At 41.7% G+C, this 15,593-nt stretch overlaps 2 protein-coding genes across 3 annotated transcripts in view; both read left to right on the top strand.

Moving 5' to 3' along the window:
- fxn (frataxin) lies at positions 1 to 8,999 on the top strand. Its single transcript, XM_076270465.1, has 6 exons — positions 1 to 157; positions 615 to 734; positions 929 to 1,017; positions 2,245 to 2,365; positions 7,545 to 7,642; positions 7,812 to 8,999. The coding sequence occupies exons 1-6, from the start codon at positions 59 to 61 to the stop codon at positions 7,948 to 7,950; spliced, it is 666 nt and encodes a 221-aa protein (XP_076126580.1). The 5' UTR covers positions 1 to 58; the 3' UTR covers positions 7,951 to 8,999.
- Positions 9,000 to 9,902: 903 nt separating this feature from the next.
- The window catches only part of tjp2b (tight junction protein 2b (zona occludens 2)), an 86,105-nt gene continuing 80,414 nt past the window's right edge, over positions 9,903 to 15,593 (top strand). For both annotated transcript variants that reach the window (XM_076269500.1, XM_076269501.1), the window contains exon 1: positions 9,903 to 10,022. The gene's annotated coding sequence lies outside the window, so the exon portion shown is untranslated. The remainder of the gene's footprint in view (positions 10,023 to 15,593) is intronic.

Genomic DNA, 15,593 nt, shown 5'->3' on the forward strand with positions numbered 1-15,593 from the left:
GATTGGCTGTCTGGTTTGTAGCAGGAGTTGAGTTGACATTATACAGCGTGCTGCAAACATGTTAAGGTTGACCAAGGAAGGTCAGCATACCTGCAAGTGTTTACTGAATGCTTTTACAAAAACATCGCCCCATGGCACCAGATACCGGCAAAAAGAGGTAGGTGGATTTGTTTGACAGCATAAAGAGGTGCAACAACTAAGATTAGTTAGCAAGCTAACTGGCTAGTCAACATTTAATGTTCTGATAGTATAGCTAGCTAGCCAGCCAACAACCTCGATAGGTATTTAATTAGCATCAGTTATGAATTCATAACATAATAACTCTCTGAAAGGTAAATTCAGGGTTCATTCAGGTCAAGTATTTCACCACAGTTGAGTTGAGTTGGCACATCTGTATCCATGCAATTTGTAATAGGCTACGTCATTAACGTTACTGGCTGGTAATCCTTGGATGGAAAACTGAAAGAATTTGTAGAGCGTAAACTAACGTTATAGCCTAATTTATAATATCTTGTAATAAAAGAGGAGGTTAACGTTAGCGGTTAACGAGATACTTTTCATAATATGTTTGACATTTATTCTATATGACCGATCACATTTGTTTTGTGTTACAGAGTCGGTGTTTTGGCCTACCCTACGTGGCTCGCCACTCATCAAATACACATTTCCCCCAAAATCAAAGTAGGCTTAATAATCTTCCATTGTCGATGACCAGAGGGACACTGTACCCCACGGTAATATTAGGATACATGTATATAGCCTATTATGTCGCCTACTGTACATTATAGCATAATATTAAACCGAAATGCCATAGTGTTATTAAGAAGTGCTTTAGATTAACCAGATTCCAAGATTACTGATGACACACGTTGGATGCTACCACAATAAATGTTCAACATGATTTATTTTATGTTTTGTGTTATCACAGTGGTTACAGGAGGCACAAGTGGGATATGCTCAAAAGAGATGCTTTAATGTCACACCTACACATGCAGGGGAGAGCGCACTGCAGTCAGGGTAATGTTGCTGCATATTTTGTCTTTAACCATTAGGCAGGAGTCACATTTGGAACAAAGCAGGACCGCAAATGTATATGACTGTATTATGTAAGGGATAATGTATTGTCCGCCGGTAATTATCAGAAAATAAGTCCTGACAGGAAGAACAGAACCCTGACGCGCAGCGGATCACAAAGCCCAGAAGATGGTTGAGTATAAATTAAAGTCAGAGTCCAATAGCAAAGGAAACCTCAGAGGTTGGAAAAACTACCTTTCTTCGAAAAAACGCAATGCCTGACCTAAAACTGAAATCACCACCTCAGAATGAGATAATATGGGTAAATTATACATTTTCTGAATCCTTAGAGTCATGCCAGTATTGCAGTGTTTGCATTTTGTATCTCTGATGCTCCCTGATGCCAAGGATTAAAAGAAAAAGGATGATTTAGGCGGAAATGGCAGGAAAATGTGTGTGATTAAAAGTTTGAAGAGCTCCAGGGTCGGCTGTATTTGTCCAAAGTGTTCACAAAAGGACTTGAATGGAAGCTCAGATGGTCTGAGATGATACCAAACATAATACAATCAAATATGCAAATATGTCTTTAACAAAGGCCAATAGCAATATAGGCACCTGTGTCAAAAAAAAATGTTTTCAATGGGGGACTTTAACAGCTGATAACACTAATTTAGCTGTGACTCCAGAAGGGTTATCATACAAAAGTGTTAACTAAAGACATGTATCTTTTCAAAAAGTATAAGCAACCTTTGCCACCTTGAGTGGTACCAACATCTCATCTGGCCCATGGACTATTTCAGGTGTTGCGTGGCAACGTATTACTAGCTGACTTTCACTTTCAATGAAATTCCATTGCAATAAGCGAACAGACTTCTTGCGGAGTGATATGAAAGACGTTAATTAGAAGCACAAAACCTGTTTCCATTGACAGCGGTGATTATATACTTTGCCGGTGATTATATAGATTTAACAGACCACCGAAAGTTGGGAAGGCCCATTCATGTGAATGGAACTTTCTGCAGCACTCTGAAGAGCCATGTAATAAATTGTAATATTATATAACGTTATGGCTATATTGTGGATGCAGACTCATTTGGGTGTAAAACGGCCTTTTGCTTGTATTCGTCTGGCTGTTTGAATGAGCCCCATTAAATGAGCTTGTGACAGTGCATCATCACTTGGATTTAGTTTCTTTCTCGTCCTAAGTATTCATCTGTGCTTCTTTTACAGAGAGTTTACTGAAGCTGTGTATGATAAATTAGCGGATGAAACGTTGGATGCTTTGGCAGAATACTTTGAAGATCTTGCAGATGAAGACTTCACTGGAACTGACTATGACGTTGTCTTTGCTGTAAGTTTGGGAATTCTTCCTCTGGTCTTCTGTATGCCAGCGTTGTGCCAACATTCAGGACTACTTATTTTTGTAGTAAGAATAAGGTAGCTTAGTACATAGCATGAGTGCCACCCATATTGTCAGATGTCCCCATGTGCTTCACTCAGATGTCCAGTAGGGGGAAGCATTGGCTTAAGTTATACTGTATAGAAGCATCAAGTTATACTGTATAGAATCTTTGTTATCAAGTTATACATTAAGTTATACTGTATAGAATCATTGCCTTCATTGGCTAGGGGGGATCATTGGCTTAAGTTATACTATAGAAGCATCAAACATTGATCATGTTTTGGAAGGACTCAAATTAAATTGTATTAAATAGTGTTTTATGTAAACAGTTGAATTAAGTTCAGTACTGGCTGCCCTATGTGTGAACTGAATACAGTTGTACAGTCTGAGTACAGTCATTGAGATTATACAGATTTGATACAGTGCTATTAAAAAAAAAACTTTTGATGTTCACAGATACATTGTCCTTTTAGTTGGACCTGTCAACATAGGCTAATCCTAAAATGTGAAAGGTCGTGCTGAGATTTAAAAAATACAGGTGGTGTACTAAGAACAGATTATTGGGATAGTAATGCAGTGTCTGTGTCCCAGTGAGTAAAATGTCCAGTAGAGTTTGAGTTTATGTTAGTTGTGGCCACAGCGTGTCAGTTATTGGGATAAGATGACAGTCAAGTCAAAAAAGTGGATTGAGTTGTGTGTAGATGAGTCTTGACTTGAACCAGTATGGTGTCTTGCATGTGGGGTCTGAAAACTGAAAAGACAGTAGGATACTACTGTGATGCATTGCACATCAGGATAGTTTACAATAAAACATAACAAGTTGACTTGACACACACACACACACACACTCGCACACACACACACACACAACACACATTCGCACGTGCGCACGTGCACACGCTCACACACACACACGCACGCACATCTATTTATTTTCTGTCCAGAGCTTTCCAGTTTGTGTTCCACGCAGGCAGACAGGCCCCTGTTGTTCTCTGTTCAGTATTGATTTCTGCCCTACTCCAGTGTTGTTCTCTGTTCAGTATTGATTTCTGCCCTGCTCCAGTGCTTGCAATTAGGCCCTCGCCGTAGGTGGCATTGAGAGATCAGGTCAACCGAAGCCAATGCATAGGTCAGCTTGGGAATTCATAAAAAAGGAAGTCCAGTCTCTCTTCTGCACTTCCCAGACCAATGTATTACATTTTTATGATACAATGACCACTTAAAAAGAAACAAGGCTGTTTCTCTTGTTTCTACCCTCTTACATCTGGAAACCACATTATTGGATTGACTCTTTTACCGTAACTATGGTCTGTAACAATATTACGACTGGTATGATATCAAGTAGATACACTTCTTGGAAGAACCAAGTCAATATGAACCTGGTACCATGTTCAGTCTGGACACTGTGCTATGTGGTCTGCCTGGTCTAGCCCTGCTTTTCTGTCATGTGAAATGGCCCTCATCCATCCCTTTTAAATCCGGCTGGAAGTCTCTTTCCATCATTTTAATGGTCTTCTCGAAACCTCCTGCTAACATTATTATTCAGTCTAGGCCTGTATGCACGCAGCACTTACGAGCGCAGGTCCCCCCTGCCCCCTTCTGTAAGGCCCTCACCCCAGATTTAGATGGCCATTTAAAAGGAAGGACAGCAGGCCCCCTTCGACAACTGCGGGAAGATTGTGTTGCTTGTAATGTACTCTGGTATGACATAGGATGCTGTCACTCAGAACCATGATGGCAGGAGTGTGTGTGTGTTTGGGTTTGTGTGTATGCGTGAGTGTGTGGACGAGGGTCAACATTTGAGGGGCTCCCTCCCCAGATGTCAAGGTTAGATTGTCACTTGTGAGCCTGGAGACTGACAGCTGCCCGCCAGGAAGACTGATGAACAGAAGAGGTGAGGGTGCTGGCCAGCCACAGGTCCTCGTGCCTGCCACTCAAACCTATAATACAGTTCAGCTGTAGTTCAGGGAGTGCAGGATGCTCCTTTGGAGTCGCTGCCACATGAGCCCTGGACACTCATGGACATCACTCATGGACATACCACTTTGACCTGATTCACTTAGTTTGGACTTCTTATGAAAAAGTCACTTGGTCTGCACTTCCTATTTAAAAATTGGTTAATTGGAATGGTGTATGGCAGTCATTCAGTCAACTCTGAATGAATACCAGTATTTTGGTCTGTACGTGTTAGTGTAAAATTGATGAGGGAAATATTTAGCATGCATCTTTACTTTACTACTTTGCAACTATGGCCATACAGTAAATTCAACAATTGCTAGGATTTATTCATTTCAGGCGCCAGTAGTTGGATGCAACAGCATCTGACACATCTGTGATGCTCCTGGTTGTTGTCATTTCTGCATGGCTGTGAGCAGACGTTCCAGCTCGTCACCGGCTCAGGAACGCCATTACACCTTCAGTTTGGTTTGTAATCAAGCCTCACACTTTAGCACTCTGTCCATTACAGCCCCTAAAACCCTAAAGAGCAGGGTGACGGACGGCCAGTCGGTGGTGGCGACGCGAACCGGACTGCTGATGAGGCGCTGCTCGGGTTTGAAAAACAGTTGTGATGATTCATCGTTGCCTTGGCCCAGATCCCTCAGGGTCCCCCACTCACGCTGGACTGTCACAAGACTTCTGCTTCTAGTGTCTGAGTAACCGTTTGGCCGAACATGCTGTCAGGCCTTTGCACTTGTCTTGTGTTTTTTTCCTCCCCCTCCATCCTTACATCATGCATATGTGGCTGTCGGTATTTTTTAGAGCTCCATATTGTGACCTTTCCTGCCTTTGCCCCCCCCCCCCCCCAGGTCCCTCTCCAGGAGGTGGGGCTGTGGGGCTGTGATGCTGGGTGTGGCTGGCTGGCTGGCTGGGGACTCTGGAGGCTGGTGCTGACAGATTGATGGGTCATTCACACAAGATTCTCACCAACCCCGCTACACCCCACACTGCGCTACACACACACACACACACCGCGCTACACACACACACACACACACACACACTCACACACACAGTCAGATTAATAGCTGGGGGGGATGACTGTGTGTGTGTGTGTGTGTGTGTGTGTGTGTGTGTGGGGGGGGGGGGGTTGACTCCTGCTGGGGAGCCGCCCGTCCGTCTCCGGCTGCCCAGAGTGCCACTGTCTCATTTAGCTTGACAGTGTCTCCGACTCTGCAGGCTTCATTCGGGGATAAATATATGCACTTGGGGGATGGAATGTTGCCATGCTACATTCTCTCCTTCCCTCTCTCTACTCCCATCTCTCTGTCTGTCTCTCACTCTCTTTTTTTCTCTCTCTCTGTCTCTGTCTTAGTCTTGTTCTGAGCTATCTTCCTGTTTCTATCCTTGTTCTTGGCTGTCTCCCCCTTTCTGCTCTCGTTCTTCGTCTTTATGTCTACTTGTTCACTCCCTCTCTCTGTGTTTGTCTCCTCCTTTCTTCCTCATCCCTCTCTTCTTTCTTTCATCTGCTCTTTTGCTCTGTCCCTCCATCTTCTCCGCCCCTGGTCTCTGTGCCCTGTGAAGGGATGATTAATAAAGCGGTGACTTTTTAAATCACGGGCGGGACAGCTGCTGTCCGAGGTCCCCGCTGACGGATCGGGCCGTGTTCCCGACCTGGCAGCTCACTCTCTTCTCATCTGCCACGAGCGACGCGCAGGACCATAAACCACAAACAGGGCCCGCCTATCAGAGCCCCCCACATCACTCGGTGCCCGCTAACACGCCCGCCCTCCCACTCACACTTCCCGCTTCTTCTTGCGGATGGATTGCGGAGCGCTAATGTGAGGCCGTAACTTTTTATTGGCCCTTCATCATTGCCTGGGAGCACATGCAAAACAGGTGCTTCGTAAGTGGTTGCTGATGTTTTTCGTGATATGGCTGTGTTTTGTGACCTAAGTGAGGCGGAAAGCGATTGTGGTTGGCCACATTGGCAGAGGAGTTCAAATTCGCCCCAGATCTGAGGAGTGTTCAGGCTCACAATTCAGTTCAGCAGATTAACTGTCTGTTAAGGGGCGCGGCATCTGTTTGGGGCAACCATCACTCAAGAGTTGGTTTTCCCTGCAGTAGTTTAGTGTGGAATTTAGCGTCTGCTTCAGTATACCCCATGTTTTTATCGTAACTGACAGTGTTTGGTCTTAGATCAGGCAATCAATCATCATCATTTATTAATCAAAACCTTGTTGTCTGTTGGTGTATTTAAGATAACCCTCTGAGTTCAGGATGCAAGCCATTAAGGTTTGTGGTAGAGCAGAACCAGGAAGTTCATTGGAAGTTCAGGAAGTTCAGTGTGTTTTGTTTTTCTCATGCTGACCATTTCACTCCCACTCAAGCATTCAAAGTATGATATCAATGTTATTCTCACAAGGGAAGTTGACCATGAAGCATTGCTAGCTCAATATGATTTTACAAAGACTAAAGAAGATTGATCTACAAATGCTGTGTGACTCAGTTCAGTGGTGGGGGAAAAACGTAGCTTAACTTGTTCCGTAAGGAACTTGGCCCTTCAAGGAGTTCCTGAGGAATATCTGTGGTAAAGTTTGAGTCTTTGGGATCAAGCTCTTCCTTTGTGTCCCATAACAACTTCACAGCCGTTATCAACAAGCCATAATCTCTTAAAACATCTCTTAATCCCTCATAACGAAAAACCAATATCCATCAACAGCCTCTACAAACTTCTAATTGAAGGACCTTATCTCATGGAGTCACTAGGGGGAGAGCAAGAGTTTTCATATCTGTGAAGTAATAACTATAATTAAAGAAATGGTAGAAAAGTTATTTAATCAGCCTTGGTTTTTAGGGTCAGTTCCTTATAAAGTGTGCTAATTTATTGCTCAGGGAAGTTCATATCCAAGCACTCAGCCAAAGAGTTGGTGATTGAACAACACTATGCAACAAGAGGCATGCTCAGCATATTTTTATAACACAAGTCAACAAAAACCTGCGCAGCAGGGCATGGAGGGTAGGAGTTTTTTGAGTGTGTTGCTGCTGTTGTCGTCGTTGATGTTTCAGCCACAAATCACAAGTCAGTGTTTACACTTGACTGGGGCTTCTGGCTGAGGCGCACACATGCCCTTAGGTGCTGTGAGCCTGATTGACTGACTGACTGAGTTTTACCCTCGTCTTTCTACAGAGCGGTGTGCTGACTATCAAAATTGGGGGTGACCACGGCACATATGTCATCAACAAACAAACTCCTAATCGACAGATTTGGCTTTCGTCACCTACAAGGTAAGATATATATATATATTTTTATTTTTTTTGTTAAAAAGTTTTTTCATCAGAAAAGTTACCTTTGTTTTCTGCTATGACTTATATTTTGATGCTAATGTTGCCTGTGGTGAAATTTATTTTCCAATTGTTTACTTAAAATTATTATCTGTTTATTTTTTCCACCTAGTGGGCCTAAACGTTATGACTGGACTGGTGAGCGTTGGGTCTACTCGCATGATGGAATGGCACTACATGAGCTTCTTTCAAAGGAGTTCTCCATTATCTTGAAGTCTAAAATGGACCTGTCACACTTGACACATTCCTGACCAGAGTGAGTGTAGCCCACATGCTAATACTTTAGCCACAGAAATAACAGAATACAAACTGGGTATTTTTTCGTCACAGGAAACAAGCGTCATGTCGTATATCTAGAGCTCCTCACTCTTAGAGTGAAGTCCATATAAAGTTAAACATTCTCTCAGAATGAATGCCTTGTTAAAAAGATATATTTTAAAAACTGCCCTGACTTGAAGTACATGCCAGATGTGTCAAATGAATGTCATGCGCAGTTGAAGCTGGATGTCCAATTCTAATGTACAGTTTTTCCCATCATCCTGCTGCAGATATTATTCTGTTGACAGTGTACTTGTTATGTGCATATGTAACAGGTTAGACTTTAAAACAACATGTTATACGTAGTATGAACTTTCACTGTTCATAAGAATATATATATATAGAAAATATTTCCACTTTGCACCTTACAGGCTCACAGTGACACACACACACACAATAAAACTGGGCTTTTAATTGAATGGACATCATGTGTTTTCCAGTTGGAGTGTTGCCAAGAAATACATTTGATATTTGTTTGAAAATGCTGCCAGCATCTGCAGTCCAGAAAACGGTAGTTCTTGATGAATGGCTATAAAATAGTCACTGCAAGCTTCCAAGTCAGTTCCAAGATTTTCATTTATTCTTCATTTTCATTTCCCCCTCTCAAAATCATTTCACAACCTTTTGGGACCGGGATTGATTACAAGAGGAGATGGTTAAGAATAAAACTATTCTATATGAAGATGGCAGAGAAGGACATTTTTTTTCTTCCGTTGGTTTTAACCTGCAAATAAATAAACACCTTAGTCACTGCGATTGATGCGATTGTGGGGTATTCGATGAGTTAAGTTAGTGTGTCGACAGTAAGACACTGAGACATTCTTCCTTATCTTCAGCTATTTACCCAAATTTAATCTGTAACACCACTAACCAATGTAGTCAGTATACCATACTTTCTTCTCAGGATATGAAGAGTTATTTTCTACCTTTGGTTGTATGCATTGTTGCAGATCCTATGGATGTGAATAAAATATTATATGTGTGCACTTGTCCTGTGCTGGCTCTGTTTCAATTGTCGTCTGTCTTGATATCCAATCTGGTTAGCTGGATACATAAATCAAGATTTCAGACATCTTTGAGAAGTAAACCTCATCAATCTCAGCCAATGGAAGTCTGATATAGGAGGCTATTTGGATATCCTTATTTGTTATTAGTTTGCTAGGATTTTCTCTATCCTAATAAACTTACACTGCCATCAGATTAGATTTCCTTTGAGCAAATCATGGAGATTAATCCACCTCCCTATGTAAACATAGGTCTAATGTGAATGATTGCAGGCAAAAATCAAAGATGTGTAAAATTATATCATGAAGGCCGATGTTTATCATCATGATAATCAAATGTATGAGACTAGCATGAATGTAATATTTCTTGTGGATGATACTATCTCTGTCTCCAACATACCCATCAAATTGCTCTAATTTTGCATCACAGACAAATGATGAGCCTCATTAGTGGGACCACTCACAATGATGTATAATTGCTGTATTTTTCAGCAGAAAGAAAAAACATGCAAATTTCTCTGGCAACACTTGGCACAGTAGGCCAGAAATAGCTTCTGAAAGTTTCCATGGGAACATAGCACCATCATTGACAACAACCAATGTAGAAATGACGCTCAGATCTCAGCGCTCAATGAAGCTAGCCTTGTGAATTAACCGCGTCACGACGGCCCTTATTTGAACAGATGCAATTTTAAAAAAACAGGAGCAAACGAATTTTAGAGGCGATGGCGATGATACGTCTGCAGAATGATTTCCCAGCGTGTGAATAGTCTTATTACGCACGGCCTTGTCTGGAAGGACACGTTTTTCTGTTCAAGCCTTCCGGTCCATATAAGGACATTACAGATCCTACGTTTACAGACTAGCCAGAATGTCAGGACACTCCCATTTACACCTGTTGGTGTTTTCGAAAGGTAACATTTTGACACTGTAAGTCATGTCTGTCCATGGTTTTGTGCCAAGCGCTTTGGTCTGAAGAAAAGAGGAGTCGTATTTAAAAGGTAGGCTAAGTTTATTTTGTTATAAATCCACTTTCAACGTATACCTGCCACAAAAAGAAAAGTGTGTGCTTTCTTTCTTTCACTTCCTTGTTGCGAGATATCCTGTCTTTGCAGTAGTACGCAGGCTACTGCTATTTGAGCCTATTACATAGAACCGCTAAGAAAACTTAGAGTAGCCTAGGCTACACAGAAGCGTGCTATTCATGGGTCAGAGATCAGCTAAAGTAGGAGGAAGCAGTCCTGAACTTTCCTTCATTCCCATGCCCCCTCAGTCAGCAAAGGTTCCTTCTGACTGTGCCAGGGGAGTAAAGGATCCACCCATAGTTTCATCCGCGCAGTAGCACTGTCGCTACAGTGCCAAATCTAGCAGTCTGCCTGTGACTGATGGTGATCGAATGCCTCATGCAAGGTTGATACAGCTTTTGCAGAATTGGCCCGCTTGGTTGTCGGATGCGAGCGGAATGGATGGCATGCAGTTCTAGTATGTGAAAAATTACCAGCTAGTGACTGGAGTGTGGAGGTTAGGTTATGCCTCATCCCAAGATTGTTCACAAAATCCTTACTGTCAACATATTGATCCTGTTCCCTGATAAAGGTAAACAAGCAAAGCACAGCTATTTCAAAAAAGGGAGATGGAGCCTCCTTTCTTTTTCCCCTCCAAGATAAAAGCCAGCACAGTCTACCGATTGAAGGCAGAGTCACTGTCAAAGATGATAAATTAATCCTTCCAGTTTCTGGCAAATGCAGTGATTTGTCTCAATTTTCCACTGGCCTTTTGCCATTGCTGAACCTACTGCCACCCTGTAAAATTAGATTCCTCTCCACTTAACATGGAGATCATATCCTCTTTTCTGCACAATTGTGATTTCTCCCCCTTTTCTGCTTTTATCACCTCACATATTTAAACTACTGGAAAGTGAGAAAAATATACTGGCTTTGAGAGATATGTAAATTCCCCAAAAGAGTTGACTATTTGGGTAATAATTCTGATCTCTCCCCTAAAGCATTCTGAAAGTAATGTTCTGGGAGTTAGATGCTTTTGAATGTATTTTAAATGTCATTGATTTATATAATATTAAGTCATGGCATTTTATGAACTGCAAGAGACTGCAAACTTACATTTTATTAATCAGGGTGATCTGTTCTGCCCTTGTAAGGACAGTGGGACACAGATGCATCTAACATCCATTTATCTAGGGAATAATGTTTTCATAATTGTTTTATGGGGATTGGTGTTTTTAATAATTGTTTCATGGGTATTAGTGTTTTTCTTTTGTTATCTTTGTTTTGTGATGTGCGTCAGCCACAACATTTTATAGTTAAACAGATTTGCAACTGAAATAAAAATACATTGCTTTATGCCAGGAAGATAAAAGCTGGACATTTGAGACTTTGAAGTTGAGACATCTGTCAAACCACAGAATTAACAAATACATTTTTAGCACGCTAATGTTCTCTGATACTGTTCAACATGCCAAACTCACGGTATCTATTTAAAATTCCTTAGCAACCTCCTGGATACATCAAACCAATAACAGACATGTAGGCAGCAGCATTCTTCATTTATTTTTTTGCCAGGCTGGAAAAACACATTTGGTGAAATTATATGAAGTACATTTTGGAGCCTAAACCTGAACTCACACGGCAAAGCACTGGAAAAACCCACTTGACAGATCGTTCAAATTTACATGATATGAATGACATTGTGTTGCCCTCATTTGGACATAAAACTCGTGCCTCTGCAGAAACGATGATGTAGCCTAATGATTTTCGCCATAAGCTATAACCAAACAAATAAACAAGCAAGCAAACAAGCTTAACGTATGGCCACATACACTTTTCATGAGTCGCAATAATAATCCACGCCACAAGCAAGTCACTGCATTCTCCAGTGCATGGCGGAGCCCATGCCTAATGTGCTCTCTCACCCTGAGGTGGTTCCACTGACTTCCTTTAAATAAGCCCGGGGTCAGGGGTCAGCCTTGGGCAGCCTTGGTTTATGAAAGCTGAAGGTGAGGCCTGCCCTGTGTAATGAAAATGTTTGTATGAGCTTCAGCTTGCACCTCAAGGCCAGTGAGCAATAAGAGTGTGGATGAGGGCAGACAAGGCTTTGCTGGGCTGTGCTGTGCAGTCCATGCATACCTCAGTCTGTCTGAATGGGACGGTGTGACTTGACTCACAGCAGATCCCTAGTAGGACACACACACACACACACACACACACACACATTGAGAGGGAGTTTTCCCATGGACCGGAAGAGCTGTCAGAGAGGTCAACAATGTGACACTTTTATATACTTTTGTACTCATTTGTATACAATACTTTGTAAAACCAGTCACGGTCACTACAAGTAGGTGCGTGCATGAGCTCAGCCTGGGCAGAGAGAAAAACATCGGTCAGGAGAAAGAGGATGATACATGAGCTCACAGACAGCATTTAGGGTGATAAGCAGAGAGAATGAAACAGAGTCGAATGGTATTACCACTGGTGGGGCAGGAGGGTGAGATAATACTGAGCAAAGCATCCTCACCGCAGAGAGATTAGGTGTTGCAGGAAGGGTAGTCCTACAAGAGATCAGTTTGACCCTGGCTGCATTAATCAAGGGGGCGTTGTGTGCGTGTGTTATGTGCATAGTTACCAGCGGCGGTTGAAAACCCAAACAGAGGGGAGAATGAGGCAGAGCGGGTGGAGTGTCTATGATGTTGCAAGCTAATATGCATTGAGCAATTCCACAGGTTTGACGTTACACCTCAGTTACAAGTTGCTACACGAGGTTGGCCTTGCAAGGAGATAAATGAAGGCCACCACACTCATGCATGTGACCACAAGAACGCACATTCACACACACACACACACACACACACACGCACGCACACAAAGAGATGCATGCACTTATATGCAGTGAAGTATCAGCTTTTATCTGACAAAGTGGCAAACATGCTGGGGGCACCAAGAATAAATAGTGAGGTGCAGTTGATTAAAAACCTCTCTATATATTGATATATATTGTCTATATATTGATGGCTAAGAGACATCTCCCACATGACAAAAGGACCATGGCTACTGATTTATTAATGTAGTCATTTAAGAAAAGAGATAGATATTGGAGACCTGGGATAGGGCAATACTAGGGAGAAGGGTGGGGGTTGCTACTTTCGTATCAAAGCCTGGAGTAAAGCAAAGGCAGCGATATCAAATTGTTTTCATTATCGATCCGTGAAACTACACAGAGTCATTTGTGCCGTGTGGTCAAACGGCGGAGTGCCATTTAAGCGTGTGCTGTTCACGTGAATGCATGTTGTTTGTCTGAATGTACAGCAATTGGGCCGTTTAAGTGGATACTTAATCAAAGCTTCAAGTCTCCTCCAGTTTAATTGGTTCATTATGCTGATTTACCGCCCCCCCCCAGTTTGTGTCCATCTCACGGAAGCCTTTTCCCAAGGCATGATGAAGGTGAAGCTGTAACACTCGGGTCATAGCATTTGCCTTAATCACACTGCCTGGACCTCATGACTAAAGTACCTCAAAAAGCTCTGGATTTACATTATTGGGAAGATTTAGTACTCACCATTTTGACTGATTTGGACATTGTTCTCTGTTTACTGTCAGAATGTTTTTTCCCCACCAGTTCTTTTGGACTCATGCTAGTGAAGTGTGTTTATAAACATTCATTACACAGCAAGTGTTCATGTGCTTAATTCCTGATTATTATGGAGCCATGACGGATCACAGTTGGTCGCTTTTCCATTAACGCATTAAGCATAGATAAATTGCTATTTTGAAATGGCGTAGCATGCATCTAGTGATTTTGTTAAACCATTTAATTAAGAGATCAGTCATATTTTGGAACAACAATCACAGCTGACCCATTTCATTTTAAACTCAAATTTACTTCTCAGCGCCTGTTATGTAAATATGAATGCGGGGAGCACTGCTGTGCTTCCAAAACATTTTAACAGGGTCAGCGTCCACCTTTTGGCTTTGCTGACCAATGCCCCAAGACATAATGAGAGAGTTCAGCAGAATGGATTGTCTAGAGATAATAAGATAGCCTGTTTCACCCTCATCATCATCATCATCATCATCATCATCATCCTTAATGCCCAAAGCAGGTTGTCTAACAATAGATAGTGATTAGTAATGAGGATAAAGATGCATCGTTGCCCCTGATAAAGCAATCTCTCCGCTCTGCCAGTTTCAGTAGCAGGTCCCTTTGTATTGTTATCACGGTCTGTTGTACAGTGTGTAATGTAATACAGTCACCCATTAACTGATAATTTGAAGAGATTATATGTATACACAAGTATTGTTTCTCCAGAGATGGGCTTTAAAAAATATTCATTACTCATGTATTACTATATGCATTACTATTATACATATTAAGTGAGATGTTTGATAATTAATGTAGAACAAAAAGCTTGTTAGCATGTTTTATGTCAAAAATGTTGAATCCTGAAAAGGGAGGTTTTTATTTTATTATTTATTTTATAGTAAATGAGGGGACAAGTACCGCCATGATTATTATCCACATTATGGAGCTCTTTATGCAGCCGTGGATGTATGTAATTTATGCCCTCTATAATGAAGTGTCATCAGTTTGAGTCAAGGATTAAGCTGTTAACAGCCCTTAAAGGGAACTCTGTCATTTTACAGGTCCAATGTTGGATTGCCTCCAGTGGTGCGGCCACTGAATTATATATTTCTCAGACAATGTAGATAAATTGCTGTTGTCTGTCATTGCAGATTCTCTTGGTGCCACCATTTGAGTCCGTTGGCATTGTTTGAAGGTCTCTGCCTTCTGCAACTTAACGATGTTAATGTATGCACTGTTTAATTCCACGCTGGCTATTTATATGTGTAATCGTTGGAACTGAATGCAAATAAGCAACAGTATTGGGCACATGTACCAAAATTACTTTTCCTTTTAAGTGACCCAGTTAAGAATTAAATCCAGCCAAATTGGAATGCAGAATGAGCTCACAGATCTCCTTTAAACCTTGGCAGAATGTGCAAGTAATGGTTCCTGTAACTAAAAGCAGACAAGAATACATGTTAAAAAGATTCTTAGTTGAAGGATGTTGAAGGGTGTTGCTGCTTTGTTTAAGGAAAGGCACGTCTCAAGCTCCTCGGCACATGCTTGTTGATGTGACCTTGCATACATCAATCAATCCAGGTCCTACCCTCAGCCTTTTGCATGTGATTTAGCCTTGCGATCGATTAGAATAATCTGAGAATTGGTCTTTGTGGCCAAGAATGAGAGAGAGGGGGGGAGGGGAGAGAGAGAGAGAGAAGGGGAGAGAGAGAGAGTGAGAGAGAAAGAATCCAAAAGAATATGGAGAGTCTTTCAGATGCCTTTGCGGTGGAGTTCTATGATGGACATTGAGAAACTGGATTTTGTATTTTGTGTTCTTGACTTTTGAAATATCAAAACAGACATTACAAATAATTATGTGTAATTATGTGGCATACCTTTCCTTATCATTAACGCCTTTGTTTTTCACATTTCATGTTGTTACCTTTGCAACTGATATTACTGCTTTAAAATTATAGTGGATAGTGTATGTCTGTGAA

This window comes from Alosa pseudoharengus, unplaced genomic scaffold (assembly GCF_046254945.1).
Source record: "Alosa pseudoharengus isolate Yale_2024_CS ecotype anadromous, Long Island Sound unplaced genomic scaffold, YU_APseudo_1.1 YU_APseudo_1.1_scf_6, whole genome shotgun sequence".
Taxonomy (NCBI): Eukaryota; Metazoa; Chordata; class Actinopteri; order Clupeiformes; family Clupeidae; genus Alosa; species Alosa pseudoharengus.